The 21,017-nt window shown below is 33.6% G+C and overlaps 1 protein-coding gene across 3 annotated transcripts in view; it reads left to right on the top strand.

The window, feature by feature from the left end:
* The window catches only part of LOC140449579 (uncharacterized), a 52,330-nt gene that overhangs the window by 16,475 nt on the left and 14,838 nt on the right, over window positions 1–21,017 (top strand). The window contains exons 2-6 of one of the 3 annotated variants that reach the window (XM_072542792.1): window positions 1,687–1,995; window positions 10,830–10,925; window positions 12,093–12,245; window positions 19,397–19,798; window positions 20,148–20,628. In XM_072542792.1, the coding sequence (XP_072398893.1) occupies window positions 1,695–1,995; window positions 10,830–10,925; window positions 12,093–12,245; window positions 19,397–19,798; window positions 20,148–20,628 (1,433 nt within the window). In that variant the 5' untranslated portion in view covers window positions 1,687–1,694. The remainder of the gene's footprint in view (window positions 1–1,686; window positions 1,996–10,829; window positions 10,926–12,092; window positions 12,246–19,396; window positions 19,799–20,147; window positions 20,629–21,017) is intronic. The other 2 variants (XM_072542794.1, XM_072542793.1) reach the window with 2 other exon arrangements.

The following is a 21,017-nucleotide window of genomic DNA, read 5'->3' on the forward strand; positions in this document are numbered from 1 at the left end:
CATGGCTTAATTAGGCAACTAAGATCAGATAACGTCGCAAGACAAACAAAATGCCAAATATATAAAACCCTAATAAGACCGGTACTCACATACGGCTCAGAAACCTGGACCCTCACTAAAAGAAAGGAAACGTTGTTAGCCACCTTCGAAAGAAAAATCTTGCGACACATATATAAGGGCACAAAAGAAAACGGAATATGGCGAAGAAGATACAACTCTGAACTATACAAAATATACCAGCATCCGGATATTATAACTTTCATTAAAATAGGACGGCTGCGTTGGATAGGACACGTAGAAAGAATCGAAGAAGACGAAATACTAAACAAAATATTCAAACAGATGGCAGTAGGAAAAAGAACAAGAGGAAAACCGAAGCTGAGATACTTAGAACAAATAGAAAATGATATAACAACCTTAAAAATAAAAAACTGGAGAAAAAAAGCACGAAACAGATCAGAATGGAGAAGAATCCTGGAACAGGCCAAGACCAAAAAGGGTTGTCGAGCCAGTGATGATGATGATGATATGTACTTCGTACAAGCTATATTGTCTTTATCTATACTTAAGTTTCCTGCTGGATTCCCAATGCACATTTACTGCGCTTTTGTTTTTGTTAGGCTTGGGGATAGGTTTTGTTCTTCACATGCTTCTGCTAGATGTTCTCTTCGAATATTCGGTAATTTTATATTTTGAGAACGGTTTTCAAAGTGGAAATCGAAACACCAAAACAAACATTTTAGTGTTACGCATATGCGTTGGAAAAATAATGTATGACTTCCAGATCCATCCCATATTTTTCAATACACGTAAGATATATTAGGCAATTTAATCGGCAAAACTTTTTTTTTATAGTAGCTTTAATTTCTGCTAATATTATATTAAGTTTCCTTCCACAGTGGTTTTTATCGATGTTACCCCCCCCCCCCCGAAACTTTTTTTATACTTACACGCAAATGACCAGCCACTTCGCACTAGTTGTACTGTACACAAGTTTAAAACATAAACAGACATCTGGATCAAACAACAAACAGAAAAAATTGTAGTATATAATAAAAAACGAGATTAAATTATTGTGTAATTCAAAATTAAATACGTACCTATGTGAATTGGACCGCATTATGTAATAGCGGATTAAGCGCCCTGTAGTTTTGAGATAAATGGGTTTAAAGATTTTAATTTTGTTTTTGGTGCTATTTCTAAAATATAGTAATGACATATTTCATATTTTATAGATTAATGTTAAAGTTAAAGTTATTCGATCAAATGTCGCTTAATTCGTTAATGATTTTTTAAGATATGCATGAGTTAAGATCCGAATATCGGATTAAAAGACATATTTGGCGCTTAATCTGATATTTCAAAATAAGAAATGCTTGTTATAATAATGTTTTATTAATTTTTTTACGTTAATACATATAAAAAGTTACATCGTTTACATAGAAAATACACCAAAAACACTTCACTAAGATAAGTCTTCAATATCGAAATCCAATGATGAAAACTTTTATGTATAGAGTTAATCGAAGCTGTGTTAAAGGTCTACTGACCAGCTACAGGTTACAAGTTACATAGACGGAAAAATTTCTAAAGCAGTATTTTTGCAGTTGCAATTGCAGTTTGCAATTTTGCAGTAATAGATAAATCAAAAATTATAATTTTTAAATTTTACTAAATTTATTTCAGGTGTCAAAATGGCCAGCAACACACTAATTCTTCTAGTCATCGTCAGTCTTTTCAGCCAATCGCTACAAGATGTACATAATAACGAAATAGATGTAGACGAGCCAAATTTGTATAAAGAAGCTGCCTCGGATATAAAAAGGGAACAAAATCAAGTAAACATTGGAGGTTTAATGAAGAACATCATGGACAACGGAGGAAGTGATCTGTTGGGGACTATCATGTCAGAGATAGGGAAAGAAGGTGGTGGAGAGATTTTAGAGGGATTGGGTTCTATGCTGACGGGGGACAAACAAGGAGGGAAGAAGTCAGGTAAAATTATATTTTTTATGTCTTATCTGAACCATTTCTGCGTTTAAGAGTTTATTTAATAAAATGAAGTTTTTGTTTTTGAATTGGAAAAACAAATTATTAGAGTGGTCTATTTGCATACAGTATCTAAAAAAATTATTGTTCTTTATATTGATTATTTTTTCCTGTAGATAGTGACATGGTGAACTCTTTTATATTGTTAGCTTCCATTTTTACTGGTTTCTATCACTAAAACAATATATTATTCAATAGGTTGAAACTAATCAGTAAATTTCCTTTAAAATTAGCAAATCATATTTCTAATTAAGAAATAAATGTGTATAAACGTATATAAATTACTTGCGTGAATCTCGCAAGAGCACGTAATACAATAAAATTTATTGCACTGAATGCATCTGAAATGAGAACAGGGAGTTTAAGTACGTGCAAACTTTCTACCATTCTCTGCTGAATTTTTTGCGTGACATACTTCACGTATTGTTTTGGTCGTTCCTCTAGATGGTGAACTTCACGAGCACGTGGCATCTGCTGCTCTGGAATAGTTAGTCTAGAACAGTGATCATTGAAGAAAAACAAGAAAACAATATAAAATTAGTGACTTTTTTGGCCCTGAAATGTGTCTGCTAGATCTTTTATTTCTATAATAAATATATTTGAATATTAAAATTTGTTATATTTGAAAATGAGTGTCACCAAAAGTAAGTTCGCCCGTCAGCACTGACGCGCGTGTCATACATAGGTTCGCCATCACTGCTCTAGAGAAATCTACCACTTGACAAACCAACTCTTCTTTAAAAGATGCCATAAACAAATTATTGTTAGTTAATTTTTAATAAATTATATTTTTCTTCAAGTGCCATCTCCGCGACGTAGGTCGGCAATCATCACAGCTATTCGGACTTTTGAGACGGCTGCTCTGAACAGTTCATTTGATGTACATCCGTACCACTTTCTCAGGTTGCGCAGCCATGACATTCTACGCCTCCTTATGCTTCTCTTTCCTTGGACCTTTCCCTGCCCAATCAGCTGGAGCAAGGTGTATTTCTCTCCACGTGTAATATGTCCGAGATATTCCAATTTTCTTGTTTTAATTGTATTTAAAATTTCTATTTCTTTATTCATCCTTCCCAGAACCTCTTTGTTTGTGACGTGTTGTGTCCACGATATTTTCAGAATTCTTCTATACACCCACAGCTCGAATGATTCCAGTTTTTTCATTGATGTTGCATTCAAGGTCCAAGATTCCATTCCATAAAACAAAGTCGAAAAAACATAGCACCTCGCCAACCTAACTCTTAGTTCCAATTTTAAATCCCTTGTACATAGTTATTCATTGTTCCCAGATATGCATATTTGCCCACTTGTTCGACGTTGGTTCCGTTTATTAGAAGATTCTCGTTATTTCTTTATAGTTTTTCTTCTTTTCATTGTGAGACCGTACTCTATTTAATACTCCGCTATTCTGGTCACCAGTCTCTGAAGATCTTCAATATTTTCGGCTAAGATCACAGTGTCGTCCGTATATGTAATGTTGTTAATGGGATATCCATTTACTTTTATTCCAGCTGTTTCACCCTCAAGAGCTTCTTTTAGGATCTCTTCGGAGTAGGCATTAAAAAGAATTGGCGACAATACGCATCCCTGTCTCACTCCACGTCTAATTTCAATTTCTTCTGACAGCTGTTCGTTAACACGTACTTTTGCTCGCTGTTTATAGTACAAATTTGATATGACCCAGAGGTGGTTGTAGTCAATTTTCTTTGATTTCAGCACATTCATTAATTGTTCATGTCGTACTTTATTGAATGCTTTATTATAGTCAATGAAACATGCGTATATATCTTGATTTACGTCCAGGCATCTTTTTATCACCATATTAAGTGAAAAAAGATCTTCACGCTTTCCTAGGCATTTGCGAAAACCAAATTGTGTATAATTAACGTCTATCTCCACTTTGTGATATATCCGGTTATGGATAACTTTTAGTAGTACCTTTAGCACATGCGACATCAAGCTAATGATGCGGTAATCGCTGCATTCTCTTGCGTTTTTCATTTTGGGGAGACAAATAAAAATCGACGTTAACCACTCTTTGCGTAATAGGCCTGAACTATAAATTTGGTTCAACCGAGTCACTAAAACATCAATGTGCTTCTCATCTAAAATTTTTAGGATTTCTATAGAAAGCATATCAGGTCCAAGGCTTTTTCTTCATTGTTTTTAATGCATGTAATATTTCTTCTTTTGTAATATATGGATGTATTTCTTGTGACGTAAGTTCTATGTGCTCCAGATCTCCTCTTTCATCTTCTTTTCATATGAATTATATAGGCGTTGGCAATAGCTGAGTCTAGTTTTCACACCCTTGATATTTTCATTTTCTACTTCTAAATCGGGTGTTTCGTCATTGCCCACTAATATATATTCAAATTTCACCATATTTATTTTAAGGCCCGTTGTTTTATATTCTTCTTTTAATATATTTATCATATAGCTAAGATCGTCTTCATCTTCCGTGGTCACTATTTGGTCATTAGCAAAGAAGAATGTAAAAAGTTTTTGTTCTTTAACCGTTATTACTATGCTTCAGCATTTTCATTGTCACTACATTCGTCATTTTTCAAATCACTTATATAGTTGTCTCTAGTGTTTATTTTATTATCATATGGTTTTTCCAGATTTTTTCTTCCTCGTCTGTGACATCTCATAGCTATTTGGGAATTATCTAATAAAACTGATATTTAATAGCTTCTGTTCCTGTATTATTACTTCTCGCGATTTATCCCTTTATCTGAGCCCAAATTAGTCCAATGGTGTTATACTTGCAATGATAAGATGGTAATTGCAACACCGTTACTCCACGTTCTTTTGCTACTTGATCTAAAGATTTTGGAGTATAGTTTTTAACCCTTTATAGGGCAGAATTATTTTTTGGTAATATAAACAAATTCTTTGCAGATTATAATTAACGAATGGTCCATTATTGCACCTTCATTCCATAATCGACCATAGAAAAAAACACATTTATTAAACATTTTTATTATAAAATATTGGAAAATGTTGAGTACATAATCCAACCGGGCAATCTGAGCATTTAATATTTGAACGTTTTTGCTTCGCTATCGTTGAACATAGTTCACAACGTCTCGATGATCCTTTTTCTGCATCGCTTAGACTCACTGTGTTTTCAACGCTAATAACATTATGTGTTGCTCCCAATTTCTTCAGTTTATTTGATCCTATTGTTAGCTTAAGTCCTAGCTTCTTTCTGTTATGGAAATCACCTATGAGCTCGTTGGCCAATACACTTTTAAAATACAGATGCCTCATTGGTTTCGATTTAATGGACCCTATCTTCATTGTAGTCTTATAAGTTATATATGATTTTACCACTACTGCATTAATCAAATAGTAAATAATCTTCATATACCATCTTCGGGATTTCCATGAAATTGGATAAGAAGCGTGACGTTGATTAAATAAATCGACTCCACCCATAAAGCGGTTGTAATCACTTATGGCTTTTTTTATACTTGACACTTTCTTGTTCACCATTGACTTTTCTTCTCAAAACTAAAGTAATCTCAAGTGGATTATCATTGGATATGTAATAATCGTATTTGCCCATTTTCTATGATTTGTCCTTTCTCATTAGTGTTGGAAAGCCTTTACGATATATTCTAAAAGGTCCACGGTAGATACATAGGTTAATATTTTCTTAAGAAGAGGAAAACTCGAGAAAACATCGAAATAAATGCAGTAGTTTCCACCTTTAAGAGACTGGGTAACGTCTAATACCGTTTTAGCCCTTAAACCATATTCAGCATGTTGTGATTAAGATTTGCCTTCATATATGCTAAATTTGTGCACATATCCAGTTTCGGAGCATGCAACGACTCAGACTTTGAAGCGTCTATAGGTTTTTTCGGCATATATTGTTTGAGAGAACTTTCCTCTTGATAGCAACCATACTTTCATCTACCGCAACATTTCTACTTTCTATAAAAAATTTCTTTTGAAAATGTTGCAGCAGTTGTGTTATCAAATGCCTTACTTTTACCAGTTTGGCAAAATTGCGGCAAAATTGAGGTTATTTTGATTTCTTTTCCATATTTTCGTTATTGTTTAGATGGAGAAAACGAAGAATTTCTAAGAATCGCTTTTGCGTAAAAATTTGCGAAACTTTTGGCACGTACATGTTAATATTTGTTGACCAACAATTTCTCAAACTCCGTAGTTTATGAAATCCCATAATTATAAGAACCCCTGGAGATGCTTTCAGTTCTTCCTCAGTTAGGTCGAGATTATTATGATTTTGTTGAGCATAAAGATTTGACCGTGTAATTATATTAGCTACGATATCTTTGCTCAGGAACAAAGAAAACACGTCGAATGGTGAGTTTTGCTAGGTCAAATGATCTGGTAAATGGCGTATTCGAATATTTTTGCGCATCAGAAGCCATTTTTCTCCATTAATGTTTCATCGCACCTTACTGTGTTGGTTCTCTTGGTTTTCTTCTATTTCGTCTTCGCCTGAGGAAGTATAGACGTCGTTAAAAATTCGATTTGTTCTTACCCGAGGGTGGAAAGCTGTATTATCCATGGAGTCATTTGAATCAATATCAAGAAATTCAACCTAGTCATCATTAGATAATAAAGTAATAGTCGCGTTGGATGCAACCGACGTTCGGTTGGAAATAGGAAGATTATCTTCTGCTACAGAATCAGCCTCAAAATCTGAACTTATGGCTTGTTGATATGGAATACCATATATTCAATCAAATAAATCATCCTGAGGCATATTTTGTAAATTTTCGAGTATATTCCTGTCTCCATTTTACTGCAAGAGATAGGTATAATTGTTGTATACAATTATACAAAAATTTTTCTTCTTCTTCTTTTCCTACTTTATAAATAGGCAAAATGCCTGTTTCACTTCGGTTTTTAGCCTTAATTGACGTTGTCTGACCATGTTTTCCTCGGTCGTCCCAATGGTCTTCTTCCATTTGGCGATGTGTCTGTTGCTATTCGTACTATTCTATTTTCTGTCATTCTTTCGATGTGTTGATTCCATTCCCCTTTTCTCCTTTTGGTTCACGCGTTTATTTCCTCTATACTACATCTCTCTCGTATTTCTTCACTTCTTACTCTGTCTCTTAGAGTTTGGTTTGTTATTTTTCGTAAGACTTTCATTTCTGTTGTTTTCAGTAGTCTTTGTGTTTTCGCCGTATCTGCTCTTGTTTCCGCTGTGTACGTCATTATCGGTCTTATTGTTGATTTATATATCCTGGTTTTCGTTTCCGTTGTGAGGTATTTGTTTCTCCAGATTTTGTTGTTGAGACATCCTGCTGCTCTGTTTGCCATGTTCACTTGTTTTTGTACTTTTTCTTCCACTTTTCCGTAGCTTGACAGTTTTATTCCCAAGTATTCAGTTTCCATCACTTGTTCTATTATTTTGTTATTTACGACTAGTTTACATCTTCTCGGTTCCGCTGATATCACTATCGCTTTAGTTTTCTCTGTTGAGATCTCCATGTTGTATATGAGCGCCGTATCTTCGAATTCTTTAATTAATCTTTGTAGGTCATCTTCATTTTCGGCTGTTATTATGGCGTCGTCGGTTTAGCATATTATCCTTATTTCCTTTTCTCCCATTCTATATCCTCTTCTTTTTTTAACTTTTTTTATGATTTCATCCATTATCAGATTAAATATTACTGGGCTCAGCGAATCTCCTTGTCTAATGCCAGTTTCATATTTGATAGGTTGCGACAGTTTTCCTTTACATCTTACCATAGCTATGTTATCTTTTATATTCTCAATGGTTTTTACTAAATCCAGTGATATTCCCTTTTCATATAATAAATGTATCGCGTCCCGAATTCTCACTCTATCAAACGCTTTCTTCAAATCTATCAGACACATGCTGGTTTGTTGTATTGCAGCGACTTTTCTTTTATTTGTCTTATTACAAAAACTGCATCCGTGCATGATCTTCCTGTCCGAAATCCTTGCTGTTCCTCTTGCAGAGATATTCGTTCGTTTATTTTTGTCTCTATTAATCTTGTTGTCAATTTGAGTGTTGTATTTAATAGATTTATTGCTCGATAATTATTGGGGTCTTTCTTATCTCCTTTTTTGAAGAACATCACCATGATCACTCTCCTCCATTCATCTGGTATTCTGCTCGTGGTGATTATTTAAAAATTTTAATGGCTTAAACTACCGCACAGCAATTTAATTCTTAGAAATATTAATCAAGTAAGTCAGTTTGACGTAAAAAAAATATATAATTGTATATATTTAAAATAAACAAGAGCAAAAATACATTTCAATATAACAATTGTAAATCAACATGTGCTACTTTGAGGTTATGTTCAGTAAATCAAGATATATTATCTTAGCGCCAATAGAAGCTGAATAGATAATAAAAGATTATAATACTGTGATGTGTTACCTTGAGTTTGATGTATAAACCCTTTGTAAATTATTTTTCTAACTTTTATAAACGGCAAAAATCTGTGATCACGTTCAACGGTAACTTAAGGAATATGACGGGTTGTCGTTGGCATATCGACCACATTGCTGCCACGTTGCCGGATTTTGTTCTGTAGTGTTCATTTTGGGTACAGTTCATTTACCAACACTGAATTTGCACTTCGGTAAATTTTCATGTGAATTACCAGCTCATAAGTATTATTTAGTGCAGTGGTCGAAATATTGACCACAGACTTGTAAAGGGTTTGATTTTATAGTTGGTATATTTATTTTTATACAGAAGAACAAAACAAAAAGGATATAATTAGAGTTAAGGACATATTTAGTCATATAATAATTTGTACATATTATTTTAATTGACATTTATTTTTATTGTGTTCAACTAATTTCTGTTACAATGTTATTACATTTAATATTGTTTTTGTTTTTAGTCCTTGCATCATCACTTTTTATAACGACATTGTTTTTCATTACCTACTAACTAATTAACCTTTAAAAATAGTTTCTACTACGCTAAAACTATCCAAAATAAAAGAAATTTGGTGCTATAATTGTATATATTTTTTACATTCTACTTCATTTTGCTTAAAATTATACATACTAGTACTATGGTTTGTTTTTTAACCAGGAGGAGTAATTCAAATTTACCGCCCCGTAATGTTTGTTTGTAATTGGTCCAACCACAGACAAGTTTACTCCACTAAATTATGATATTTTGACACTAATGACATTTATAAAATTTTAAAATTTATATCGACGATTTTTTGTATTTCTGCGTTATTCCTTTAATTTTTAGATTTTTCGTTGGGATTTATATAAAAAACAGTTCTTTTCAGAACTATTTAGCGACGTATTAGTATTATTAGGATAACAATATGGATTTAATGCCAAGTACTAGTAGTAATTATTCTTCTCTACCTAAAAAACGCCGAATAGATTAGGGCCATTTATGATCAAATGAAAAACAATGCATTATAAACATGTACACGCAAATAAAAATTGATAATCCTGGAATGAAAATTACAGTATTGGTAGCAAAAATAAAACAGGCAGCAACATGGGCAGCAATTAAGGAATATAAGCAAACTGGAACAGTAAGATGCCCTAAAAATATTGGCGGTTGACCTTCTATCCTTGCAACATGCGATGAAAGAATTAAAGCTGGTTATATTCCTATAAATTAGCATAGTATACCGGTAACCAGAAAACTGGAATATCTAGGCCACGTGATGATGGGACCAAAATATGAAATTTTGAGATTCATAATACAGGGAAAGATTCAAGGAAGATCTGTTGGTCGGAGGTAGAACTCATGGTTGAAGAATCTACGTGATCGATATCAATGCAGATCGATTGATTTGTTTAGAGCAACAAGTTCAAAAATAAAAATAGCAGCCATTATGATTGTCAACCTCCGTGGGGAGACGGCACTCTAAGAAGGAAGTAGCATACAATATTTGTTGTTTAAGTTAATGCGCTGATGAAATATTGTAAAATTCCATTGGATTTTAGATATAATTTTATCACGAATATATTGCTTTCGTATACGTTCCGGACGATTTTCTTCTACAATGTGATAAATAAACTCTAAAAATTCTTCAACTTCTTCATAACAATCCAACATTTTTTTATTGTAAATAAATAATTATTTTTTATTATAAATAATGTGTTCTGGGAAAGACCAGAGGGAAGAAGGTCTGTAGGGCGGCCTAGAAAAAGGTGAAAAGATGCAGTCAAAGAAGATCTAGAGAAAATGGGAGTGCGACAATGGGAATTACTGGCACAGGACCGACAAACATGGAAGGCAATAATAAACGCGGCAAAGACTAACAAAGAGTTGTAGCGCCATTGATGATGATGATTTTTTTTATTGTAATTAGGAAAACAAAAAATTATATATTGGAAGTGAATTGGAAGAAATTATTATTCAAATATAAACAAACACAGTTAGGTTAGAATCGACGCATGAGGTTGTCTGATACTGATTACTGGATTATCGCAAGGCTGAGATAATTAACCAAAAGAGAAGATGTGTTTGGTGACTTTTCTAGTAACTTTCTTGAGTGTGAATCTGTCTTTCTAGTTTACACCTCCTGGTTAAAAAACAAACCATAGTACTACTTATGGCGTTTCTATCAATATTATGTTCAACAGAATTTGGTCAAATAATACCAATGAAATAAAAATGCAATATAGCACTGCACTCAGCACCTGCCTATATTTTTCTGTAAGACACGTACTTTATATGCAGTTTATTTGATCGTTCGTTATAAGTCACCAAAAGGTATTTAAGGGTTAATGCAATTTACATTAGAATAGTTTAACATGTTTTTTAGATTCCGGAACTCCGAATCTTTTAAAAGGTATTAGTAATCTTGCAAAAATTGGAACTCTTCTAAACACGTTAACAAAGAGTGGGGATCAAAATAAAGGTAAGAAAGGAACAAGCAGCGTTAAGGAGCTATTTTGGGTTTTACGTCAACTATTTTTACATTCGTTATGCTTAAACGTTTATTGTTTATTTCGTTCGATTAAGCGCTTCTCCTAAAAGGAATGGTGCCAAAATATAACAAAGAAAAAAATCGACGCATATGAAAAAATGCAGCAAAGAGATCGAAAAGTGAATAGAAGAAGAATAAAGAGAGTTAAGAAGGATGGACAAGGAAATATGTGGAAGAAAAAAGAGGAAATTTATGAAAAAAAAACTTTGAGAGCTACAGAAACTAAAAAAAAAATTAAACCTAAAACAAGAATGTGCTAAGACAGAAAGTCAGGCAAACTGACAGAACAAAGAATGTGCTAAGACAGAAAGTCAGGCAAACTGACAGAACAAAAGACTATATTATAAAAAAGATTTCTGAATTTTTTAATCAAAAGCTTTAAGAGGAAGTAAATACGTCTAATCAGGAAGAAATAATACTTAAATCAAACAGACAACAGAGAGAGGAACCCCATCAATGCAAGAGATGAAAGAGCAACCAACAAACGGTACGATAACAAGTTAATACAATTGTACATCAAATAATAGAAAACTGAGTTTAAAAATGGTTGCAATATTTGCAAGGAATGCCAAAGCAACGAGCTGACAAAGATCATTGTAATGAAAGTGTAGAAATTTTTGTTAAATATGATTCTAGAATGCTACAATTGTAAAAGTCTATTCAGAAAGCTATTTTAGGAGAAATATTTTATGATATATGGTTTATCGATTTTAATTTTGTTTTGGTGTAAGATATTTTTTATAAATAAATATAAAAAAACCTTTATGTAGTAGGTTACTAATTAACACTAACAAATAACAATGATCTAGAATCTACGCAGAGAAAAAATATGTTTTAGTTCTTAGTTTTGTAAGTTTGTTCAAGCTTATTGTGTTCTGTCTCTTAAATAGCAAATGTATGTATTTTTGTAGCTGGTGCTAGTAAGTCTTTTAGTTGTCGGTGGTTTTTCGTGCCATTCTGTAAATATTATGTCACCAAGAAGTTGTAGAGTACCTCTATTGCTGTTGGTGGTTTTTTCTGCTGGCTGTTTGTAGAAATTATCTTGTCTCTTCAGTAGAAGATCAACTTTATGGTCAATATCTTTATATCTTTTTCTAGATTCGGATAGTCCAAACGTCTTAGAAAGCCTTGGTAGCATTGCAAGCCTTGTAGGTGCGTTAGACGGACTTAAAGATGGCGGTAAAGGTAAAGAAAATCAAGACGGTTCCACCGATCTGCTAAAGAGCTTAGGAGCCATAGGATCCCTTTTAGGTTGGTATTTGAAGCCCTCATATTAGATCGAAAAAAAAAATGTTTAACCTTTTGTTTTGTAAAATTGTCAATCTTAAGCCATTCTATGGTTTGTATATTTAGTTTGACTTGCACCAGCGACAATTTTTTATTTATTTAGAATACTATTTTCTTGTTTCCTTTAAAACCTTTAGCTGCATTAGACTTAAGACATTTGAGCCTGAATAGACTAAAGCATTTGAAATATGTTTTATCAAAGAATGTTGCAAATAACTTGGACTGATGTTGAGTTGAACAAAATATAATGCGTCAAACATTTCTAACTCCCCTTTCTACATTTATATGCTGATGTTATATCAAATACGAATACATCCAAGATAAACTGGCTGAAAATAATGTTGTCACATTGGTATGGGCTCCAGAACTAGATCCAGGACTATTTTTAAGTAACTTTTGGGCTCTAAATATAAAAATAACCGCAAGTTTTGTGTATCACGTCAAATTTTTAAGATACAACGTTTGTGTCACTACAGATATAGGGAAATCAATGTATTAGAGAGAGAAGTACCATTTAGGTAAGTAATCCCCCTCTCTTGTAATTTCACCATTACTGAGTATCGTGATTTCTTCCAATATTCCTAACCATTTTTCTCCATTGGTGTCTGTCTTCAGCTGCTCTGAGAGCTTCGCTGAATGAGTTACCAGCTGAATTCTTAATTTGGTAGGACCGTCGTCCTCTTGATCTTCTTCCCAGCACGTTTCCAGAAACAAATAATTTCTCCAAACTATCGTCACCTCTGCAAACCACGTGACCGAAAAATTGCATAATACGTTGCCAACATATTGTGGACAGCTTTTTTTTAATCTCGAGTTGGTTTAGAATGGAAACGTTTGTCCTATGAGCTGTCCAAGGTATGCGCAGCATTCTTTTTCAACACCACATCTCAAAGGCATCGATTTTTGGCGTTCACGTCCGCGAAGAATCCAAGTCTCTGCCCCGTATAGAAATGCGAGAATACAAGGGCATTCACCAGTCTTACCTTGATATTTTAAGAGATAGATCTGTCTTTCCAAACTTTAGTTAGGCGACTCATTGCGTTTTTTGCAATACCAATACGTCTCCGAACTTCTGCTTCACAGTTACTATCAGTAGTTATACTTGATCCGAGATAGACAAAACTGTCCACTACCTGGTATTCCTGTAACATGTTAGTTAGTTGAATAGTGTGAAACCTGTCCACCACCAATATTTTTGTCTTAGCTTTGTTGATTTTCAGACCAACTTAATTTCTTTCGTACTCAACTCTTCGCAGAAGATTAAACATTTCTTGCTCATTTGCTGCTATAAGTGTAGTGTCATCAGCAAATCTTAAATTGGAGATTTTCCTATCAGCTGCTGCTACTCCACCGGACCATCCATCTAAAGCCATTCTCGTGACATATTCACTATAAATATTGAAAAAGTCAAGTGACAACACGCATCTTTGTTTAACACCTTTCGCGAGTAAGACAGTAGGTTCTCTAGGGTAGTCAGAGGGCCACTGATTTTCTGCTGGTACCTCATTATGTTTATATAGCTCGCCACAGTAGTTTCGCCATGTTTCCAATATTTCGTCAGTATCGGTCTTTAGATTACCTTCTACCTTACCATCTGAAATAAATGCCTCGGTTCATTTTGACAGCCATGTTCCTCTATCTCTCTGCATATTTAAGATTTAATCAGCTTTGGCTTTGCGGCACTGTTTTCTGATTTCTTTCGTTAATGCTCTGTATTCATCGTTTGTTCAGTATCTAGTTTTATGTTCTTTTCTGCGTTGAATCACAGTCCACGTATTATCGGATCTCCACGCCTTACGGCCAGTGGAAACCTCTGCCTCACAGTCTTTTGCAGCCTCGATTATCCTTCTTCTTCTTTTTAGATCTTCGCGATAAAGCATTACTTTTATTTTGATTAACGAGAGGAATTCTTACAAAGGATCCATTGAAAGTATCTCGAAAACTTACCATTTTTGGTAACATTTACTTTAAGCTCCCTGATTGGTCGTGAAGGAAATGGACACTTCTGCTTAAAGTTCAAAATTTGGAAAAATGAAGTCCAACTTAAAAAAAAATGAATTGGTCACACTTGAACACGGTGAATGGGTATGGCTTTATCCTTGCATCAGGCACCTCGCAGTAAGACTTTTGATTAATCAATCCCATATTGCGGTCACATTCCATGTACAAGTGGCCACGTATAGGAAATATCATATGCAAACTGGTCAGTCGACCACATACGTGTACAATAAAATAAGCCAGTCTGAACAATGTAAAGTTTTGGTTTTGGCCTGCACAAGAGTCACAAAACACTGTCAACTGACGCACCTCTGGCTTAAGAAAGTTGAAAATGAAGTGATAAAATATTGAAGAAACTTCGTCAGAACCTTTATGTCCAGTAGTTTGATCGTATGTATAAAAAAAACTTTCCTGTGTGGCCAGAACATGAATGTTGAAATGTAATACGATAATAACTGCCGCCTATAAATAGTACACATCATTTGTTGATATTAGTCCGGTAAAATAAGGATGCAACCTCGGAATGAAAGATAATAAGCTGAAAATTTGCATACGTCTTTATTTTGATGGTATAAAACTTACCTCAAAAGTCTCATATAATCACGTGTCCGCGACTTAAGATATTAAAGGTCAAAGGTCACGAAAATGAGTTTTCTGCAAATATCTCGTTTCCCTTACACTTTATGACATTTAAGGTGGTAAGAAAAATTGTAGAATGGAAAATTCTCTTCAATGTTTGTCTCAAGTACTTTTATGTACCTTCAACCCTTCTTAAGATAGAGCGCAAAGAGTGGGGGACCGCTTACCAGTGTATACGGTAACGCGAAGTCAGCCAGTAGGATTCAATAAATAATAAGTTATATAGTTAATTATTCACTTAAAATACTATTATTATCTTTAAATTTTTATTATTTATTATTTAATAAACCATATTTATAGATATTAATTATAAAATATATATTTTTTATATAATATTTATTTTATTTTTAACAAACATACAATATATTAAATGAAATATTTCAAATGAACTTTAATGATATTTTTAACAGCTGTATATACGATAAATTAAGATCAAGTGCAGAATTCAACAATAATCATTTTTATATTTAATTAAATACTGAAAAAATCATATTTATTATTTTTTTAAATTATATATTTATTTATTAATCCAATAATCGATTTATTAAAGTTACAAATATAATATATATTCTTTTATTATGTATGGTTAATATTTTTGTATTAATTTTTTTCTTTATCGTCTTCTTATTCCTCTTCTTCTTCTTCCTCTGACTGCTCAATATAGGATTCATCATCATCATTCTCGTTTATGAAAGTATCAGAATAAAAATATTCAAGAATATCAGGGGCATATTCACTTTCTTCATTGAAATCATCTGAAGTTGATGAAGCGTTTAGACATGATTGTCCATTACACTGCCCACAAATTAAAGTACATTGCAATCCTGATTTCCAGCATCCGCAATTAGAACCACAACCTGTCTTGCAATTGCAAAATATTGTATTCAGCAGTTCTTGTGGTGCTGGCGGTAATAATGTTGTTATTGGTTCCAGAAATTTATTTTGCATTACCCAGCCGAATTCTTGGGGTTCTAAATCATTTCCCAACCAAATTTGGGTCTGATAGTAGACACGAATGATATGCTGACGAGCTGTTGCAGTTGAAGGTGGAAGACTTGATAACTGCACTGGTTTGATGAGTCTTGTTGATTTGATGAACTGGGTGTATCGAAAAGAGTCTATATCGTCTTCTGATGTTAGAGCATTATACGCTGCTAAGAAAGTACGTACTCCATTTTCAAATAATTATTGTACAGAGCAGTATTTTTGTTGAAATAGTTGAGGTGACTGATGCAAATGGTGATTTTTTTCGAACATTTTAATAAACGATATTTTACCTTTCCTATAAATCGCAGAAGTCGTATCACATCCACTAAACGCGTGTAAAAATAAGATGTGTTTCTTAGAATGAGGGTATTTATCAAAACTTTTCGATGAATATAATTTTGTCTTCGCATTGCCCTTACCAATTAAAAAAAAATTTCTTGTTGATGTGATTGAGCTCGTCCTATCAATATAACTATCAAATCAATATCTTCTCCTACAATTACGGAAGTTTTTCCTACATGTTCAGACTCTGCAATAGCTGTTTCTACAATGAGAACATCAGCATCATCTCTGGCTTGTTTTGTAGTGATATTAACAGCTTTTAATTTGTAGATAAGCATGTCTATAAAGATTTTTTTATTAGATGTGTTCGATAAAAATTGTTCTTGGCTGATAGGCACATTCATTGTTTCATCAAAACGGAGTTCGTAAATAAAATAAATATTATATAAAAAATATATATTTTATAATTAATATCTATAAATATAGTTTATTAAATAATAAATAATAAAAATTTAATGATAATAATAGTATTTTAAGTGAATAATTAACTATATAACTTATTATTTATTGAATCGTACTGGCTGACTTCGCGTTACCGTATACACAGGTAAGCGGTCTCCCACTTTTTGCGCTCTATCTTAAGAAATGTTGAAGGTACATAAAAGTACTTAAGACAAAAATTGAAGAGAATTTTCCATTCTACAATTTTTCTTACCACCTTAAATGTCATAAAGTGTAAGGGAAACGAGATATTTGCAGAAAACTCATTTTCGTGACCTTTGACCTTTAATATCTTAAGTCGCGGACACGTGATTATATGAGACTTTTGAGGTAAGTTTTATACCATCAAAATAAAGACGTATGCAAATTTTCAGCTTATTATCTTTCATTCCGAGGTTTGCCCCCTTTTTTGCCTTATTTTACTGGATTATATGTTGGGTATAGAAAGGTTTTTCTGAAAATCCATGCAAATGCCTTTCATTTCTACAGATTTTTGAGAAGCTTTCCTAACTGAACGTTTTGTTGCGTAAAAAGATTCTACTTTTCTTAAATGTAGATTTTGTAAAGTATTAATATTTTTTAAATCATCCTGTTCCTTTTTTAATATCTTCTCATTAGGCCCATCACCAATTTGTTTTTGCAGATCTTGATCTCGAGCCTTGAACTGATCACATGTATTGCACGTATCAGTACGTGGATAGCCGAAACCTAATTATATTTACTGTTAAATATATTGCGGTATGAATCATAGGAAACTTTATTATTTGGATAAGGTTCATTGTATAGCCTATGAAGTTTTTTTATATCCAGAGTTTCTGGCAAATAAATGTTTTTTGAGTCATGCCGACTTTAGTGATAACGACGACGTTTTAGAGATTTTATATGTATATGAACCTTAGAAAGAGTTTCCTCTGAAAGTTCATGTGGCCTATTACTATGTTTACCTTCTTCATCTTCTACAATGCAACCTTTATTTGTCAGCATTGACTGTAATGTTTGCACTCAAGTGGTGTGGTACCATGTATCGACATGAATGCCTTGTAGCAAACAGGGACTTCCATAAGATTTCTGTCTACTAAATACCTTATTTTATAAGAATAAAAATATGTATGGGAATCTTGATTATCATTTCTAGGTCTGCGCTGTTTCACCAATGATGTTGTTATTAGACAACCTAAATATAAAATCCACAAGGAAAATAATTCCTGCAGCTGACTGTATACCACGTATCACAAAAAAAGAGGTTAAATCTTTGTAAATGGGTATATTTACCCATTTATATACCCATAATATACCCATTTACAAAGATTTAACCTCTTTGTTTTTTTACCTAAATACAAGTTCTGTTCGTTATAATCCTCTATCTCATATCATGAATAAAATCGAGGCGTTTGAGATGTGGTTGTATCGAAGGATACTAAAAATTCCATGGACTAGCAGAACTAGAAACGAAGAAGTTCTTCGAAGAATGGGACATCAACGAACTCTATTAAATATTATTAAGAGGCGTAAACTAGAATATCTTGGACATATAATCAGAGGACCAAGATATGAGTTCCTTCGGCTAATTCTCAACGGTAAAATCGAAGGAAAGAAATGGATAGGACGAAAGAAACTCTCTTGGTTGAGGAATTACACGTAGCGCAAGACCGAGATCAGTATAAAAATATTATAAGCATGGGAGTCGCCGACGTTCCGTAGGGATATGGCACTCTAAGAAGAAGAAGCTGCCTAGAACACGGTTTTATGGCATCGAAGTACTTTAACCTAGAACAACGATAGTTCGGGCCTACCTTATGACTTTGTTTCAATATTTTCTTCTTCACTTCGGAAAGTCCACCTAACTTTGGCTTCTTTTTCGGCACTTGGTCCGTTTCTGCTACCAACTACATAATTTAGAGTAAACAAACTAATATCAAGTAAACAATACTCAAATAGTAACAAATAATAAAGCACATTTAACCTTAAAACACACAAGTGAACGCACAACGCAACGAAACGTGACTAATGGCAAGAGCCAACAATACTGTTGAATAACAGCTGTAAACTGACTACCATCGATCTGTCCTCTGCGGCAACTGACGCTCATCATTTTTTCCTCTTGCTTGTTTTATTAATTTAACAGTGTTAATATCTCTTGACTCTCAGCATTATTCCCAAAACCAATGCCACAGTCGTTTACTATTGGAACTAAGCTACAGGTTGCCATCCACAATTGAAAATTAATATAATTTTGACCCTCATTGTTTTTCCCCCTGACCCTTCAATTGTTCTTAGGGTCACTATCTATTTGGTCTAAACAAAGAGCTTCTTCTAGGTTTTCTTGGAAGTCATTGATTTTTGATGGATTTAGAGACATGATTGTTCTTAGGGGTCTTCTTTTGGGTGCTTTAAAACGAAGTCGCTTCCACATCTGCGCCAGGATATGTTTTACAGTTAACGGCCGACGACTTCAACCTTTATCTTATTAGGATGCAGATACTTTATGCAATATGTCTTCGGCAATAAATTATTTCTTCGTCTGTTTTATACGTGTATATCGTTTTTTTTATATTCAGTTATCTACGAGTCACAATTTTTCAACCAACAATATCGATAGCGAAGAACTTTAACAAAACTCAAAATTTGACTTAAATTATTCCTACTAAGTTTAAGTCTCTAACCAAATTAACTATTCTATTTGAAAACATAAATTACTTATAACACAGCTCAAGGTCAAGGTAACAAGGGAGGCGGTGCTGGAGCTCTTCTACAAGGACTAGGATCGCTACTCGGTCAAACCAACGAACAAGGCCAAGGTCGTGGTCAAGGTGGAGATGGTGCTACAGCTATTTTGCAAGGACTCGGATCGCTACTTGGCCAAGCGAACGAACAAGGCCAAGGTGGAGATGGTGCTTCAGCTCTTCTACAAGGGCTAGGATCGCTACTTGGCCAAGCGAACGAGCAAGGTCAAGGTCGAGCTCAAGGTGGAGATGGTGCTGCAGCTATATTAAATGGTTTGGGGTCTCTTTTAAATCAAGGAGGCGGAGATGGACAAAAGTTGGATCTTGGATCGATGCTTAACTTTTTTGATTCTGAAGACAATGAGAAACCTAAGAAGAAATCAGTAGGTAATGTGTATAAGAAACTTATAAGCATGCAAATGGAATAAAGATGGTTTTTTCTTTAATGGCTTTAAATCAATGTTTTTATTCTATTTATATCATTTGATTATTTTAATGCTCATATTTTCTTACTTTACAGCTTTGTGTTTGTTAGTTTACTTATGTCTGCTCTTCCATGTTTAGCCCTTTAGATATCCAGAAATTTTATTATGTTTTTATTGTAACGTTTTCTATTTCTTCTTTAAGCTTATTACTTATAGTTTAATTACGTATTAAATATATCTGCATGACTTTTTCTAAATAGTAAAAAATATAATTATTTTTGCTTAATTAATTTAACTTATTTTTTTTACAGGTACTAAAAAAGTACGAAAAGGAGACCCTAAAGCCGAACCTGACTTTAACCTAAACGACATATTATCATTAGCGGGTAGTTTTCTTGGACAGTCTGGCCAAAAAGATGGAAAGAAAGGCGGAAGCAACTTTTTATCTCTCCTTCCAACAATTCTCCAGACTATGAACGCATTTGTAGGACCTGAAGCGAGGAGCAGAGAAAAAAGTCACGCAGGACACGCTTCGTTAATGCCTCCATTCTTAGAAAAACTGCACGTTTTGTTTGATCACTTTATTCATTCCGAAATGGGAAAGAGCACCATAGCCGCTCTTGGTGCAGAAAAGTCTTTTAAAGTGTTTTTGGATGACAAAGGACGGTTTAGTTATAAGAAGTTTGGTGAGCTGATGGAGAATCACTCTTACAGAAGACAGTGGATTCGAATTTTAACTGATAGAATAGCAGAATTTTTGCAGTATGCTTCTGATCCGAGCGTTTATAAATCGTAAGTAGAATTCTTAGTTTTCATTATATTATATCTTGAGTCTGGCTGAATGACTAAAAGTCTAAGCCAAAAAAAAAATTATATTATAAATATGATGTTCTTGATTATTCATTCTTTTGTATGGCTCCACTTTGAATAATTTAGTGATTGCCTCTAGTTAGCACTAGTGAATATATTCGGGTAAAACTGTATGACGCCAACTGCTATGAAACTATAAGGTCTTAAAGTTTTGTATTTAAGATCGGACACAAATGGCCCCAAAGTCTACAGTACAGAGAAACAGCAAGTGGATTTCTACCTGTAAACAAGGGGGGTTTATATGCCATTGTTCTTCGTCACGGTTAAAGCAGATGACAAAAAAATAAAAGAAATAACAAATATTTCCTACA

The sequence above is a fragment of the Diabrotica undecimpunctata genome, chromosome 9 (assembly GCF_040954645.1).
Source record: "Diabrotica undecimpunctata isolate CICGRU chromosome 9, icDiaUnde3, whole genome shotgun sequence".
Taxonomy (NCBI): domain Eukaryota; kingdom Metazoa; phylum Arthropoda; class Insecta; order Coleoptera; family Chrysomelidae; genus Diabrotica; species Diabrotica undecimpunctata.